Raw genomic sequence first — 15,091 nt, forward strand, 5'->3', positions numbered from 1 at the left:
TATATATATATATATATATTTTTTTTATGAACGGTAATATAAAATACATACCTGTGCAAATACATGTGAAGCCACACTAGCTCATCAAGGCACCTCAGCAGTCCCTTACAACTGAGTTCCTAAGTATGGGACATGTACAGAATATAGCAATTGAAACAGGATTATCAGCAACACACCACAATTCTGACAACCTTCAAGACAGCTAAGAATTTCCAGTATGTGTCAGACCCAAATCCAATAAAGCAAGAATATAGATATCGTAATACAGATACTATTTTATTTTTAGCATATTATAGATATTATGATACCTTCATAAAGTGCAGCTTGTTCTATATACAGTGTTTTTATAGACATTCCTGTTTAGCTTTTGTCTGTGCATGGGTAATCATAAAGACCAACCCAGTAGTATATTCTCATTCACACAACATTGATTGGTGTTCTGGATATGGTTAGTCCACTCTGTAAAACTGCCACAAAGAACAAATTGCAGTCGTGGTGTGAACTCCACACTCTGCAGTCGTGGTGTGAACTCCGCACTCTGCAGTCGTGGTGTGAACTCCGCACTCTGCAGTCGTGGTGTGAACTCTGCACTCTGCAGTCGTGGTGTGAACTCCGCACTTTGCAGTCTTGGTGTGAACTCCGCATACTGCAGTCTTGGTGTGAACTCTGCATACTGCAGTATTGGTGTGAACCACACTGCAATGCCCTGTCCCTAATTTTGCATTTTAATCATGAGGTTCAGTGCACAATTTTAGACCCAGTGCTTGCTTGCTAAGTGGTTTTGACCCACCTGTCAAGTGCCTGAAAACTAGCATGGAGTTATCAAAGTCTATGGGTTTTAGCCTTAGCATATTGGAATTCGCAAGCAGCAAAATCTTTATAATGTGTCAAACACACCTTTATAAATCCAGGTTTTATAATATGTCAAGCAAACATTCATAAAGGCAAATTAGAACAAAATGCATCCTTGGTCTGAACACTGCAGGTAGTGTTTGAATAACAACACTGCAATGACCTGCCCACTAGTTTCAGAGTGTGAACTGGTCCATTAGGTTCAGTGCACAGTTGTTGGCCTAAAACTTGGAGGTTGCTTGCCAAATAGTTCTAAATCACCTGCCAAGTACCTGAAAACTATGATAGAATTGTTAAGGTCTATGGGTTTAGACTTCTGCTTTTTGAATGCACTAGCAGCAAAATGTTTATACCATGTTAAAAAAAAAAAACCTTTATAAAGGCTGGGTAAGCACCAAGTTAAATTTCAACAACAATTTGTAAAGTATGTAGATTTGCTGTTAAATGTTTATTAATAATTTGTTCTTTTTACATTTCAGTTATCAGGAACATGGATTTTCCTTTGGTCTCTGTGCCATGGGATCCAGTATCCACCAAAATGCACCAGCCATATAGGAAATTCTCTGACTGGAAGTTTAAGCTGTTTCGGGTGAAATCTCTGGAAAAGTCCCCCTCTCAAGAGGAAGAAGATGATACTGGAGTGTCCTCAATCAGCTCCCAGGAGACATCACCCTATTTTGATGTCAGTTCAGATGACCTTAGTCAAGAGACTTTATCGCAGTCACCTTCAGAATGCATAAGTCAGGAAGAAAGTATGACGGACAATGACTCAGCATTGAAAAGAATGGAGGAGGATGCTCACCTGGCCACTTTGCAACACCTGTGCCGTATTTGTGGTGTTTCTTTTAAAATGGATCAACAGAGCAGACAATATCCAGTCCATGGGCCTGTGGACGATGAAACTCAAGAAGTCCTAAGACGGAGAGAGAAGAAAGCCACCTCTTGGCCTGAACTTATCTCCAAGGTTTTCAAAGTTGACGTCAGGGGTGACTTAGACACCATTCACCCAACGCGCTTCTGTCATAACTGCTGGACTATCATGCATCAGAAATTCACCAATACCTCGAGTGAGGTTTACTTCCGCCACAATAAAGTTGTGGAATGGAAGTCTCACTCGACCTCATGTGAAGTTTGCAATTCCTCCAAAATCCTGGGGAAAAGGAAAGGAGGACTTCTCCATAGTTCGCTCCTGCCCAAAAAACGCAAAATCAGCATAGAGCATGGAAAAAAGAACAAAAATGGAAATACCACATCCTTCTGGAAGAACAGTAAAGCTCTTAATCAGATAAAGACTAACTGCAAAAAAATACACCTTGATGCCAATCTCCTGGTTGTGGACTATCCTTCTGACTTTGTCAAGTCGGTGACTTGCCAGGTGTGTGAACATATTCTTTCTGATCCAGTGCAAACTGCCTGCAAGCACCTGTTCTGCAGGAACTGCATTCTTAAGTATATCAAGATCATGGGCTGTTACTGCCCAGCCTGCAGGTACACGTGCTTCCCAACTGACCTTACAACGCCAGTAAAATCTTATCTGAATATTTTAAATTCCTTAGTACTAAAATGTACAGTTGCTGGGTGTGATGAAGAGGTCTCTCTTGGAAAATACTCTCACCATATCTCCAAACATAAGGAGATTAAAGGTAAAGAAGCCTATGCTCATATCAACAAAGGCGGTCGCCCAAGACAACACCTGCTGTCACTGACAAGAAGAGCTCAAAAACACCGTCTTAGAGAGCTAAAGATGCAAGTAAAGGCCTTTTCTGACAAAGAAGAAGGGGGAGATGTGAAATCAGTTTGCTTGACTCTCTTTCTGCTGGCCCTAAGAGCAAGGAATGAGCACAGGCAAGCAGATGAGTTAGAGGCCATCATGGAAGGCAGAGGAGCCGGTCTTCATCCTGCTGTTTGTCTTGCAATAAGAGTAAACACCTTCCTGAGCTGCAGCCAGTACCACAAAATGTACAGAACAGTAAAAGCCACAACTGGTCGTCAAATTTTTCAGCCACTCCATGCTCTCAGAAATGCAGAAAAGGCCTTGCTGCCAGGGTATCATCCCTTTGAATGGAAGCCCCCTCTGAAAAATGTCTCTACCAGTACAGATGTTGGCATCATGGATGGCCTTTCAGGACTGAACCGTTCTGTTGACGAATACCCAGTGGAAGCTATTTCTAAAAGGTTTAGGTATGATGTAGCCTTAGTTTCAACTCTAAAAGACATGGAAGAGGATATTCTCGAAGGCTTAAAATCTCAGGATTTGGAGGAATACCTAAACGGTCCTTTTACTGTGGTGGTCAAAGAGTCTTGTGATGGAATGGGAGATGTCAGCGAGAAGCATGGCAGTGGTCCTGCAGTTCCTGAGAAAGCAGTACGTTTCTCATTCACAATCATGAACATCAGCGTCCCCAACAACAGTGGGTCTATTCGAATCTTTGAAGAGTCCAAACCAAACTCTGAACTTTGCTGCAAACCCCTTTGTCTAATGCTTGCTGATGAATCAGACCACGAAACTCTAACAGCCATCTTGAGTCCTTTAATAGCTGAGAGAGAAGCCATGAAATCTAGTGAACTAATGTTGGAAATTGGTGGAATCCTCAGAAATTTCAAATTTATCTTTCGTGGCACAGGGTATGATGAGAAGCTTGTGAGAGAAGTAGAAGGACTGGAAGCCTCAGGCTCTGTCTATATTTGTACCCTCTGTGATGCTACTCGGCTAGAAGCTTCTCAGAACTTAGTCTTTCATTCTATTACCAGAAGTCATTCTGAGAACTTACAGCGCTATGAGACATGGAGAGCCAACCCTCACCATGAATCAGTTGACGAGCTTCGTGACAGAGTGAAAGGAGTTTCAGCAAAGCCATTTATTGAAACCCTTCCATCCATTGATGCCTTACATTGTGACATTGGAAATGCAGCTGAATTTTACAGGATATTTCAGCTAGAAATAGGAGAGGTCTACAGAAGTCCCAATGCAACCAAAGAAGAGAGAAAGAAATGGCAAACTATGCTTGACAAACACCTTAGAAAGAAAATGAACCTAAAACCCATAATGAGAATGAATGGAAACTTTGCCCGGAAGCTCATGAGTAAAGAGACTGTAGAAGCAGTGTGCGAATTAGTGCAATGTGAAGAGAGACAACAGGCGCTTAAAGAACTAATGGACTTGTACCTCAAAATGAAGCCAGTGTGGCGCTCTTCATGCCCAGCCAAAGAATGCCCTGAGCTACTGTGCCAATATAGTTATCACTCTCAACGTTTTGCAGAACTTTTGTCCACAAAGTTCAAGTACAGATACGAGGGCAAGATTACCAACTATTTCCACAAAACCCTTGCCCACGTTCCAGAGATCATTGAACGCGATGGCTCTATCGGAGCCTGGGCCAGTGAAGGAAACGAGTCTGGCAACAAGCTATTCAGACGTTTCAGAAAAATGAATGCTCGTCAGTCCAAAATATATGAGATGGAAGATGTGTTGAAGCATCACTGGCTGTACACATCCAAATATCTGCAGAAGTTTATGAATGCCCATATTAATCTGAAGCACCAAGGTTTTACAGTAGATGTAGATCCTCAAGCAACACAAGAGGAGAGTGTAGATTGTTCTAATGATAATTTAGATTCAATGGAATTCTGATTCCATCTGTCAGAAATCTATACACTTGTTTTATGTTCTATCTAGAGTTAACTAGGTGTTCCTTTTATGGAGGCCTAGCAGCCTAAAGAGTCGGTGATATTCCTTTGGTTAGCAATAAGGAGTATGAGTGATACAGATTTCAAAGGGTGCCAAGAGTTAACTAAGGAGCGCTGAGTAACTTACAAAGGGCATCAAGCTCCAGAGTAACGTTATTGAAATGTCCTAGCTTTTGTGAAGGTGAAGGGACTTCAATACATATTGGTCATTACTAGCCGTGTGTTTAGTATTGAATAAGTATTATTCCATTAAGTAAGCAAACACAAAGTGCTTTTAATGTTTGAGAAATGAAAAGGGAAAATGGATCGCTAATAATCAAACATCTGTTTTTTTTTCAGTATTGAAAGCGATCATTGTTTTACTTTGATGATTAACAATGTAGGTGTTAAGGACATGCAGTAAACATGTGAGAGGGGTTTATCTATGATTTTTATGTTATTTTTTAAGGTAGTAAGCATTAGGTCAGCAAAATTGTAGCTCAATTCTGTAAGCAATAATGACCTTGGCTGGAAATGACTACTATTATAGCAAATTTACTTTCCTTCCTGTTGTGTACACAGATTTGGAAGTGAAGACAAATCTCCCAAGTAGGACACAAACAGGGGTTTTACCTATTCCACACTCTACCAGCCCCGCCTAAAAAAAAAAAATATAAAAAAAAAACCTTGATAAATGGACCCCAATTTCTCATTTTTTTATTTTGCAAGGTCCTAAGTGGAGCTTTAGTAAGATACCTTATTATAACAATAGGTCATGCAGACTGGTAATGGTTCTGATAGATTTTTTATTTTTTTTATTTTTTTAATATAATTTAGTTTATATTGTAGGATTTACTTAAAGACTTTCATGTGTAGCCTCTGTAGGTACAGTACTTGATACTTTCTTTGATCTTGAGTTAAACAGTTTCAAAAAGTAGGATTTGATTATCTTAACATTCTGTGCTCAGGGATATGGTGACTAGATCTTTTCTGAAGTAATGTTTTATTGCATTTATATTTTCAATATATTATAATGCATTTATATTTTCAATATATTTTAAATATTTTAAATGTATAATCAAGACATTTTTAATACAATATACATGTTTTTACACTCAGACCATTTAATGCAATATATTTTAAATCTATTTTAATGCATTTATATTTTCAATATATTTTAATGCATTTATATTTTCAATATATTTTAATGCATTTATATTCTCAATATATTTTAAATATTTTAAATTTATAATCAAGACATTTTTACTACAATATAAATATTTTTAAACTTAGTCCATTTAATGCAATATATTTTAAATCTATTTTAATGCATTTATATTATAAATATATTTTAATGCATTTATATTTTCAATATATTTGAATGCATTTATATTCTCAATATATTTTAAATATTTTAAATTTATAATTGAGACCTTTTTACTACAATATAGATATTTTTAAACTTAGTCCATTTCTTTAAGTCACATCTTTAAGGGCTACTTAGTCCATTTCTTTAAGTCACATCTTTAAGGGCTACTTAGTCCATTTCTTTAAGTCACATCTTTAAGGGCTATGATATTCAGTATTCCATAGCAATCAGAGTTTATGCCTTATCAGCACTGAATGCTGAGAATAATAAAAGATACAAGCTGATTGGGGGTTTCTGAAATGTTATATCTAAATGTTATATCTAAATGATCATAGTAAAAAGTATTTTTTTTTTTATTCATTTGAGGTGTATGTAAATCGTAACAATGAACTTTTCTTACTTGTTCCCTTTTGATCTGTTAAATATACAATTGAAAACATTTTGTTCTTTATATTTGATAAGTGCATTATAGATGGTAATGGATTTTAAAATGCTTTGAAGTATGTGAAACAATACATTTTTCATTATACGGAATTGCCACTTTACATTTTTCATAAATGTATTCGTTTTATAAATAAATGTTGTTTATGTGCTCATCATTGGTATACAATGATGAATTTTTTTTCTTTTTTTTTTTTTTTTAATTTTTAAATTTAAAGAATACTCTTTTTCTTATGCAAGTAATATTTTTCTACCTCGAATCACCTTACACTAAAAGGTACATTTTTTTGTGGTGTCTCAATCCCACCAGCTGTTTAGACTTCACATCGTGTTTCAGTTAGTGGTAAGACAGGAGGTGGCATTTTCTATGGGAATTGCTGCCTTTTTTTTTTTTAAACTGTCAGCTGGAAACCTCAATCACCTCGCAGTTTGAGATATTATTTAGACGTTATTTGAATATAATTTTTTTGGACGTTTTTACCTCAATATGTTACTTTATAGTAAAAATTTGCACTTTGTGTTAGGCATTCTATCTCAGGAATTTTTCTGTAATTTTATATAAAATTATGTGTTTTTGATTTTTTTTTTGTACCTGTTTTTTTTTTTTTTTTTTTCATGGCAACTGTTGTGTGGGCTTATTTCACAGTGTTGTCAGTGGTTCTTGTTCAACTGAAGTTGTGGTTTAGGCCATAATCGTGTTTTCTTTGTGAGTAAGGGGTACAGTTTACATTTACGGTACTCATCTATAAAGGTGCAATGTTATCTATTAGGAGTTTGTAGAAGTCGTTTAATTGCGATTTTAAGTATCTGTTAAGATGCTGATGAAATAAACACACAAAAATGTTAAAAATTTAAAATATTTTTCTTCTTGAAGTCTCTTTTTGGGCCAGTTCACACCATAGAAATGCAGTCCGGATGCGTTTCAGATGCTTTTCTGCATGCGCGTTTTTGATGCGTTCCAGTTCGTTTTTGATTCAATTTTAGTGCATTTTGATGCAATCCAATGCATTTCCTCCCCATCTTTTTCTTAACCATAAATAAGGACGTGTGTTCCAATGCGTTTTTGGTGCATTCTGGTGCATGTTGAACCAATTACTTTTTTAAGTGCATGCACAGGGAAGAAACTGTCCAGTTTGAAAAATAAATGTTCATTTAGTATAATAAATAGGATAAAGCTGTGTTTACTTCAATTAAAAACAATGTTCTAGCAAAAAACTTTTTTTTTTTTTTGGCTATCTGATATGAACCCTTTTTTAATGGTAATTTCTTTATGTTTTCAAACTTGCATGGGATGAAAGTATTTTTTTTATTATGTATTTCTGTTCTAAAATGAAACAATAGTTTAATCATTGATTGTATAACTTGTTGCCAGAGAGGATTCTAAGGTATTAAATACAAACTCAAGCTAAGCTTTGGTTTCGAATAGGGAAGGGAAGGGAAGAGTTGGAACCCTTTGCAGAGTTTTATTGTTACCTACACTAAGAAGATTTCCCCTCAATTTTTGACCCTGTGGCACCAGGATAATAAATGAAGGGAAGGGGGATCACCAGGACAAGAAATGAGGGGAAGGGGGATCACCAGGACAAGAAATGAGGGGAAGGGGCCACCAAGGACAATAAATGAATGGAAGGGGGGTCACCAGGACAAGAAATTAAGGGAAGGGGGATCACCAGGACAAAAAATGAAGGGAAGGGGGATCACCAGGACAAGAAATGAAGGAAAGGGGCCACCAAGGACCATAAATGAAGGGAAGGGGGGGTCACCAGGACAAGAAATGAAGGGAAGGGGGATCACCTGGACAAGAAATTAAGGGAAGGGGGATCACCAGGACAAGAAATGAAGGGAAGGGGGGTCACCAAGGACAATAAATGAAGGGAAGTAGGATCACTAGGACAAGAAATGAAGGGAAGAGGGATCACCAAGGACAATAAATGAAGGGAAGTGGGTTCACCAGGACAAGAAATGAAGTGAAGGGGGATCCCCAGGACAAGAAATGTGGGGGGGGGGGATAAGAAAGATGTTAGTTAGTAAAATCTAAGAGCCTCTATTCTTTTAATCTTTTCCTGTGCTGATAAAAGTCTTATTATTGCTGTCTGTGTCCCCATTGGAGGCATCCCTTTGCAGTTCCTGCCCCTTGGACCCTCAGTCACTCAGAGAATAAGTAAAATAAACTCCACAATGAGGGCACAGACAGCAGTAAGAGTATGTAGAAAGCAGTACTGGTGCCACACCAGTAAACATAAATTCTAGAAAAAGTTTTGAATGAAAAAAATGGTAGAAAAAGGAAGCCAAATCCAACATGTTTTGGGTGTTGGGACACTCCCCCTTCATCAGGCCTTATGTAATATGTAACCTTAGGATTGACTGGGCTCAATAGGATATTGTTGATACTTATAAATAGAGAATCAATATTCAGGTATTTCATGATTAAATCATTTGCTGATGATATTACCGAATTCCAGATTCTGTATAAATACATATCAACAATATCCTATTGAGTCCAGGCAATCTTGAAGTAACATGTTACCTAATATGAAGGAGGAGGTGTCCAAATCCCTGGCTTTGGCTTTCTTTTTCTATCAGTTATTTATTTAGAACCCTTTTATGGACTCTAATCACTGGTGTGGTGCCATCAGTGCTTTCTACAAATTTGGACTTTCCTCAGCCCCCCCCCCCCCTCATGGGGCTATTGGGAGTTGGGGAAATTCTTATTTAGCTGAGCAGCGTCACTGAAGCAAGTCAGCTTAATTAATAAAATAGACATTCATAACATTGGCTATCAAAAATAGGAAATACTGTGCCTCATATGCATCTATCTCGTAATAAAAATCTGGCAGAGGTTCCAACCTTTCTCTACCATATTCAAAATAAGTTTTTGGTTTCAACTGGGCTTTCTGTTGTGTTTCTAAGTAAAAAAAAGAGACTTAAATATTCTGACATTATTTCAGCTGTTGTATATCAATTTTCTTGACAATGCTTGAAAATCATTGCATTTTAACATGATTGTGAATTTTTTATACAATTCTTTTAAATAAAGGATTAAAAAACCCTTTTGCGTGGAGCTGTTTTTGTAAAAATAAATAACAGGTGGATATGCTTTTAACTTCATACAGTAATGTAGCAGGAGCAAGATGGAGTTGGCTGTTTGAGGGGGGAGTTCAAAGTTTACCACCCCATGTTATTAGAGATTGACTGATTATCAGCAAAGCCGATATATCGGGAGCCGATTTGCACTTTCCCCCATATATTGGAATCGGCCCCTGAGGTTGCCGATATTTAGGGAAAGTGTTTGTATCGGAGTGATGCCTGCAGCTAGAGGCATCACCCCGGTACCGGCGTCCATAGCTGACGGTCGGCTGTCTTGTAATGACAACTGATGCAGCTGAGAAGCCGCTCGGCTGTCATTACAAGGAGCGGGAGGGGACGTTCCCCCTCCCGCTCACCCGGGTCTCCTGTCCCACCAGTAGACCCGGGTAACCAGCCTGCATGGCCGCCAAAGACCCGATCAAAGCTGCATTTGGCTCTGATCGAGTCTCCATGCAAAAACCCGGAAGTGATGTCATGAGTGACATCACTTCCGGGTACTGTCTGGCGCCAGATTTAAAAAAATGACAGCATTCACAACAGCCAAACTTGGCGTTTTGAATGCTTTTAAGTGCAGAGTAGGGATTTGGGACCCCCATATCCCTCCACAAGAGTACGAAAATATCAGCCTATATCAGCTGATAACGATATGCATTGGCCAAAATATCAGTATCGGCAACGAAAAACCGATATCGGTCGATCACAACATGTTATGGACAAATCCATGTTTACAACATCAAAGGTTTATGGGACAATTTACAAAGGAAGCCATATTGGTTCAACTGTTTTTTTTTGTTTCTGTCTTGTCTCCAAAAAACTTTGATATCTGTGAAAAAAAAAAAAAAGGTTACTGGGTTGATGCTTGCAGCTGCAGGCATCACCCTGGTACAACCCCTTGAAGCCTAAGGATGCATATTTGCATTACGTCTGCATTAAAAGTTGAATTAACAGGCTGAGGTTAGAAGCTTATTGGTGACTATGCACAGCTGCACCAGATTCTGTCTGCACCAGTTTTATTAAATCTCCTCCAGTAAGTCAAGTGAAATTTCCCTGAGGCACACTGCTGCGACATAGGATCCGACTTGTGAGACCCCAAGTTGCATGACATGTTAAATGCAATGTTTCCCTATGAAAGCTGTCTTAACCGATGCTACACAATTCGATCCGACTTTAGAAAAGGTTCCTGCACTATTTTGGTCCGACTTGGGTGTGATTTCAGACCTTGTACAGGTAGTCGGATCAAGTCGGAAGGAAGTCACAGGGCAAAAGCATAGATAAAGTCGTACAACTTTGCCATCGCAGCAGTGTGAACTGAGCCTAAATGACCCTGGATGGCATAAAAAACCTTACAGGGCTTCTTATCCTTCCCCAATTTATCTAACAATAAAAAATTCCAGTTTTGGTTGGACATACACTTTAATGAAGTATTTATTTTTCACAATTGTCTTTCATATTCCTGATACACTAAGCAGAACCTCGCTGCTCGGTGTCGCACAGTAGCTGTAAAGAAATACACCTATGTAAAAAAAGTTATTCCCAGTTTCTGCACTGAAGAGGGCAATAACAAGATCCTTCTGGTAAGATGGTGCTCTCTCTTCTCCCTCCACCTTTTTCTTCTTTTTTATAGCACCTACATGGCCTTTCAATCTGACTCACTTTTTAGCTTTGGTCAGCCCAACACCCATTGCCTGAGAGATAGGTTCATTTTCTAGCTCAAAGCTTCACAACATGGTAATTCCTGTGCTCCTGCATTCCTTTTCTCTGGTTACAGATATTGACTTATATTTTATGATTTAACACTTGTTCACTGCTTGTCTTGTCCTTTGGCCTGTACCTGTTTCTGAATTTTCCTGTTGAATTTGTACCATGCTCTGGTTCTATCGCCACTCAGCTACCATCTGCACAGGTGTGTCTGAGAGTTTAGAACATGGTACAACATGGTGCAACCACCAGGAAAGTCCATTCATTAGCTTTTGCTGGATGCTCTGGTAAAGATCTAGTGGCGTTTGCTTAGACTCTTTGCCTCAACCCTATTTAGAGATCAGACCCTCGCCAAGCATGCTGATAGCACAGAGGGTCCACTATCGGTTGTCGTGACAGGTAGATGATTCTCTAGCACTTGTGAGATTTGGGATCCTTAGCATTCTTAGGATCTTGCTGGAAGGACTATGACATCATCATTGCCTAAGCCAGGGGTAACTTTTTTTGTGTGAAAATGCTCCAGAGCACTGCAAGAGCATCTACTCTCAAAATTGAAGATCTTCTTTGTTTCTTGCTGGATGATCTTGTCTAGGATAGAAGCTGGTTTTAAGGTGGAGTTAGCATACTAATACAGTATATACTGTATATTTTATAATATTTTTACAGCTCTGGGATTCAGAAAGGGGGGAGGCCGTATGTAATAAGCTGCCCTTGCTGTTTAGTGCAAGGTCCTCTGTAATTGCCAAATTATTGTTTTTTCAAAGGACCATCTCAGGAACCTGCACAGTGGTGTTGCCTAAACATCTAGCCTCCCATAATGTACAGTAGATGAGGACCAGCCATGTGTCAAGGCTTGGATTTGAACCTAGGACCTCTGCTGTGTCTGGCAGTAACTCTTCTTGCTGGGCCAGTGCTGGACAGCTCCCTGTCTAATCCATTTGACAGAGAGAGTTTGAGCCGACATGTGTGGGGAGCCTGCGTGTCACAGTCCCAATATTGTTGCATAGTAACAAAAGAAATTGAGGGCCCTGGGGACTTTAACGAGACATGTAAGAATAGGTAAAATCACAAAAGTTAATTGTAAGACATCTCTAAAAGGTACATAATATTACACACGACAAAGATGATCATCAACAATGAACATTAAGCATTTCCATAGTACAAATATACTTATAAGTCAACATATCAACAGTATCAATAGTCTGTGCTAGATGAGCCTTGACGTGTTTGCGCAAAGACACAATTTCGCTTCATCGGGAGAGAAGCACAGAAATCTAAAAGCAAAAATATCATAAGCATGAAACAAAGACCCCAATACAAAAAAGAAAGGGGGGGGGAGAGGAAAGGGGAAACAATATACCTTAAATTGTAGCAGTAGCCAAAAAATACAGATACTAAGGTCCACTTGACCGGACCCAACTGTATAGACAAATCCACATGTCCAGACTGTCAAAAAAGAATGCGTTGAAGCGAAAAAATCACTGAATTCCTCCCAAACAGAAAAGGAAAAAAAGGGAAAAAATGTTGTGCTGTTCAGTCTCCCAGGGAGTTGGTGGGGGAGGGGTAACGGGTCGGCAGAACACACAGGGAAGGCGAACCTCCAGATGACAAGTCCAAGAGATGACAAAAAAGGCCTCTTTTGTTTCTAATTCATTTGACAGTCTTTCCTTGTACCTTGTTTTTTGTGAACCTTGAACTCTTTTCTCCTCCCATGAACTTCCTATTTAAGCCATGCCTTTGCACTGTTTTTTAGATTATTGTGCTCTCTCCAGCCAATTTTTCGCTCTTTTCACTCCTGCTGCTGTCTGTATCTTTGCTACCACTCATTAACAAATGTTTGCTTGTTCCTTGACTGTGCTTCTGCTTGATCTCAACCTGCAATCACTTGTTACTGATCTTTGGCTTGTTTACCGACTAGGCTTCTGTTTGATCCCTACCTACTATACCAACTACTGGACCCTGGCTTACTCAACTTCTGGTTGGGTGATCCTGAGTAGGGATGATCGAACTTTTCAAAAGTTCGGTTCGACCAGAACACTCGAAATTCCCGAAAGTTTGGCTCGGATTTCAGAACCCCATTGAAATAAATGGGACCCGAACTTCGGTAATCAAAAAACACCATTTTGAAGCCCTAAAACCCAATAAATGCCACTAAAAAGTGCCTAGTGTTCTAGGTCATGCCCCAGGGACTATTAATCACACAAAAAAGTTCTTAAAAACTGTCATTTTTGATAGAGAGCCAATTATTGAAAAAATTATTGAAAGAAAATGAGATTTCTTTGGATTTAGTGTCTGTGGGGTCTAAAAGGTGTACCTGTGAAGTTTCAGCTCTGTAGCATGTCCAGAACCAGAAAAAAAAAAGTTTGTTTGTATTAGAATTGCAATAGAACAGGGATATGGCTCCGCTATTTTCACACCTTGCAGGTTTAGTAGCAGGCGTTATTTTGGGCATTTTATGGGGGTCTTTGGAGGCAGGCATAACATCAGAACTTCTGTGTAGGGGTATATATACACACACACATGTATGTATATATACACATACACATATATAGGTGTGAAAGTAGCAGAAACCTATGGTTGAGCTAATGAAATTAACACCCATATGGCTTCTCTGCTATAACACCTATATATGTAAATGTGTATAAATACATATAAGTGTGTGTGTATATATACCCCTATACAGAATTTCAGATGTTTTGCCTGCCTCCAAAGACCCCCAAAAAATGCCCAAAAAAAAAACGCCTGCTGCAAAAACACACCTGGGCGTTTTTGTAGCTGGCGTTTTTTTGGGCATTTTTTGGGCGTCTTTGGAGGCAGGCATAACATCTGTACTTCTGTGTAGGGGTATATATACACACACACATGTATGTATATATTTACACATACACATATATAGGTGTGAAAGTAGCAGAAACCTATGCTTGCGCTAATGAAATAATTAACAGGCATATGTCTCCGCTCCTATAACACCTATATGTGTGTATGTGTATAAATACATATAAGTGTGTGTCTTTGGGCGTCTTTGGAGGCAGGCATAACATCTGTACTTCTGTATAGGGGTTTATATACACACACACTTGTATTTATACACATACACATATATAGGTGTTATAGCAGAGAAGCCATATGGGTGTTAATTATTTCATTAGCGCAAGCATAGGTTTCTGCTACTTTCACACCTATATATGTGTATGTGTATATATACATACATGTGTGTGTAAATATACCCCTATACAGAATTTCAGATGTTTTGCCTGCCTCCAAAGACCCCCAAAAAATGCCCAAAAAAAACGCCTGCGCCAAAAAAAAAACGCCCAGGTGTGTTGTTGCAGGCGTTTTTTGGGGCATTTTTTGGGGGTCTTGGGAGGCAGGCATAACATCTGAACTTCTGTATAGGGGTATATATACACACACACTTATATGTATTTATACACATACACATATATAGGTGTGATAGGAGCGAAGTACTATGCCTGTTAATTATTTCATTAGCGCAGGCATAGTGTTCTGCTACTTTTACACCTATATATGTGTATATATACATACATGTGTGTGTGTGTATATATACCCCTACACAGAAGTTCAGATGTTATGCCTGCCTCCAAAGACGCCCAAAAAATGCCCAAAAAAACGCCAGCTACAAAAACGCCCAGGTGTGTTTTTGCAGCAGGCATTTTTTTGGCCATTTTTTGGGGGTTTTTGGAGGCAGGCAAAACATCTGAAATTCTGTATAGGGATATATATACACACACACTTATATGTATTTATACACATACACATATATAGGTGTTATAGCAGAGAAGCCATATGGGTGTTAATTATTTCATTAGCGCAAGTATAGGTTTCTGCTACTTTCACACCTATATATGTGTAGAGATGTCCCGAACTGTTCGCCGGCGAACAGTTCCCGGCGAACTTCGCATGTTCGCGTTCGCCTCGGTGGGCGAACATATGCGATGTTCGGTCCGCCTCCTATAC

General features: G+C 38.8%; 2 protein-coding genes across 2 annotated transcripts in view; one reads left to right on the forward strand and one right to left on the reverse strand.

The window, feature by feature from the left end:
* The window catches only part of RAG2 (recombination activating 2), a gene marked incomplete at its 5' end in the record, with an annotated part of 350,031 nt that overhangs the window by 254,195 nt on the left and 80,745 nt on the right, over window positions 1–15,091 (reverse strand). The window lies entirely within an intron of this gene.
* On the forward strand, window positions 1,343–4,483 carry RAG1 (recombination activating 1; the record flags this gene model as incomplete). The annotated part of the gene is made up of 1 exon (XM_082269723.1): window positions 1,343–4,483. One exon carries the CDS (start codon window positions 1,343–1,345, stop codon window positions 4,481–4,483), a length of 3,141 nt encoding a protein of 1,046 aa, XP_082125849.1.

Source organism: Pelophylax lessonae (assembly GCF_965119305.1).
Source record: "Pelophylax lessonae genome assembly, chromosome: 10".
In the NCBI taxonomy this organism is placed as follows: Eukaryota; Metazoa; Chordata; class Amphibia; order Anura; family Ranidae; genus Pelophylax; species Pelophylax lessonae.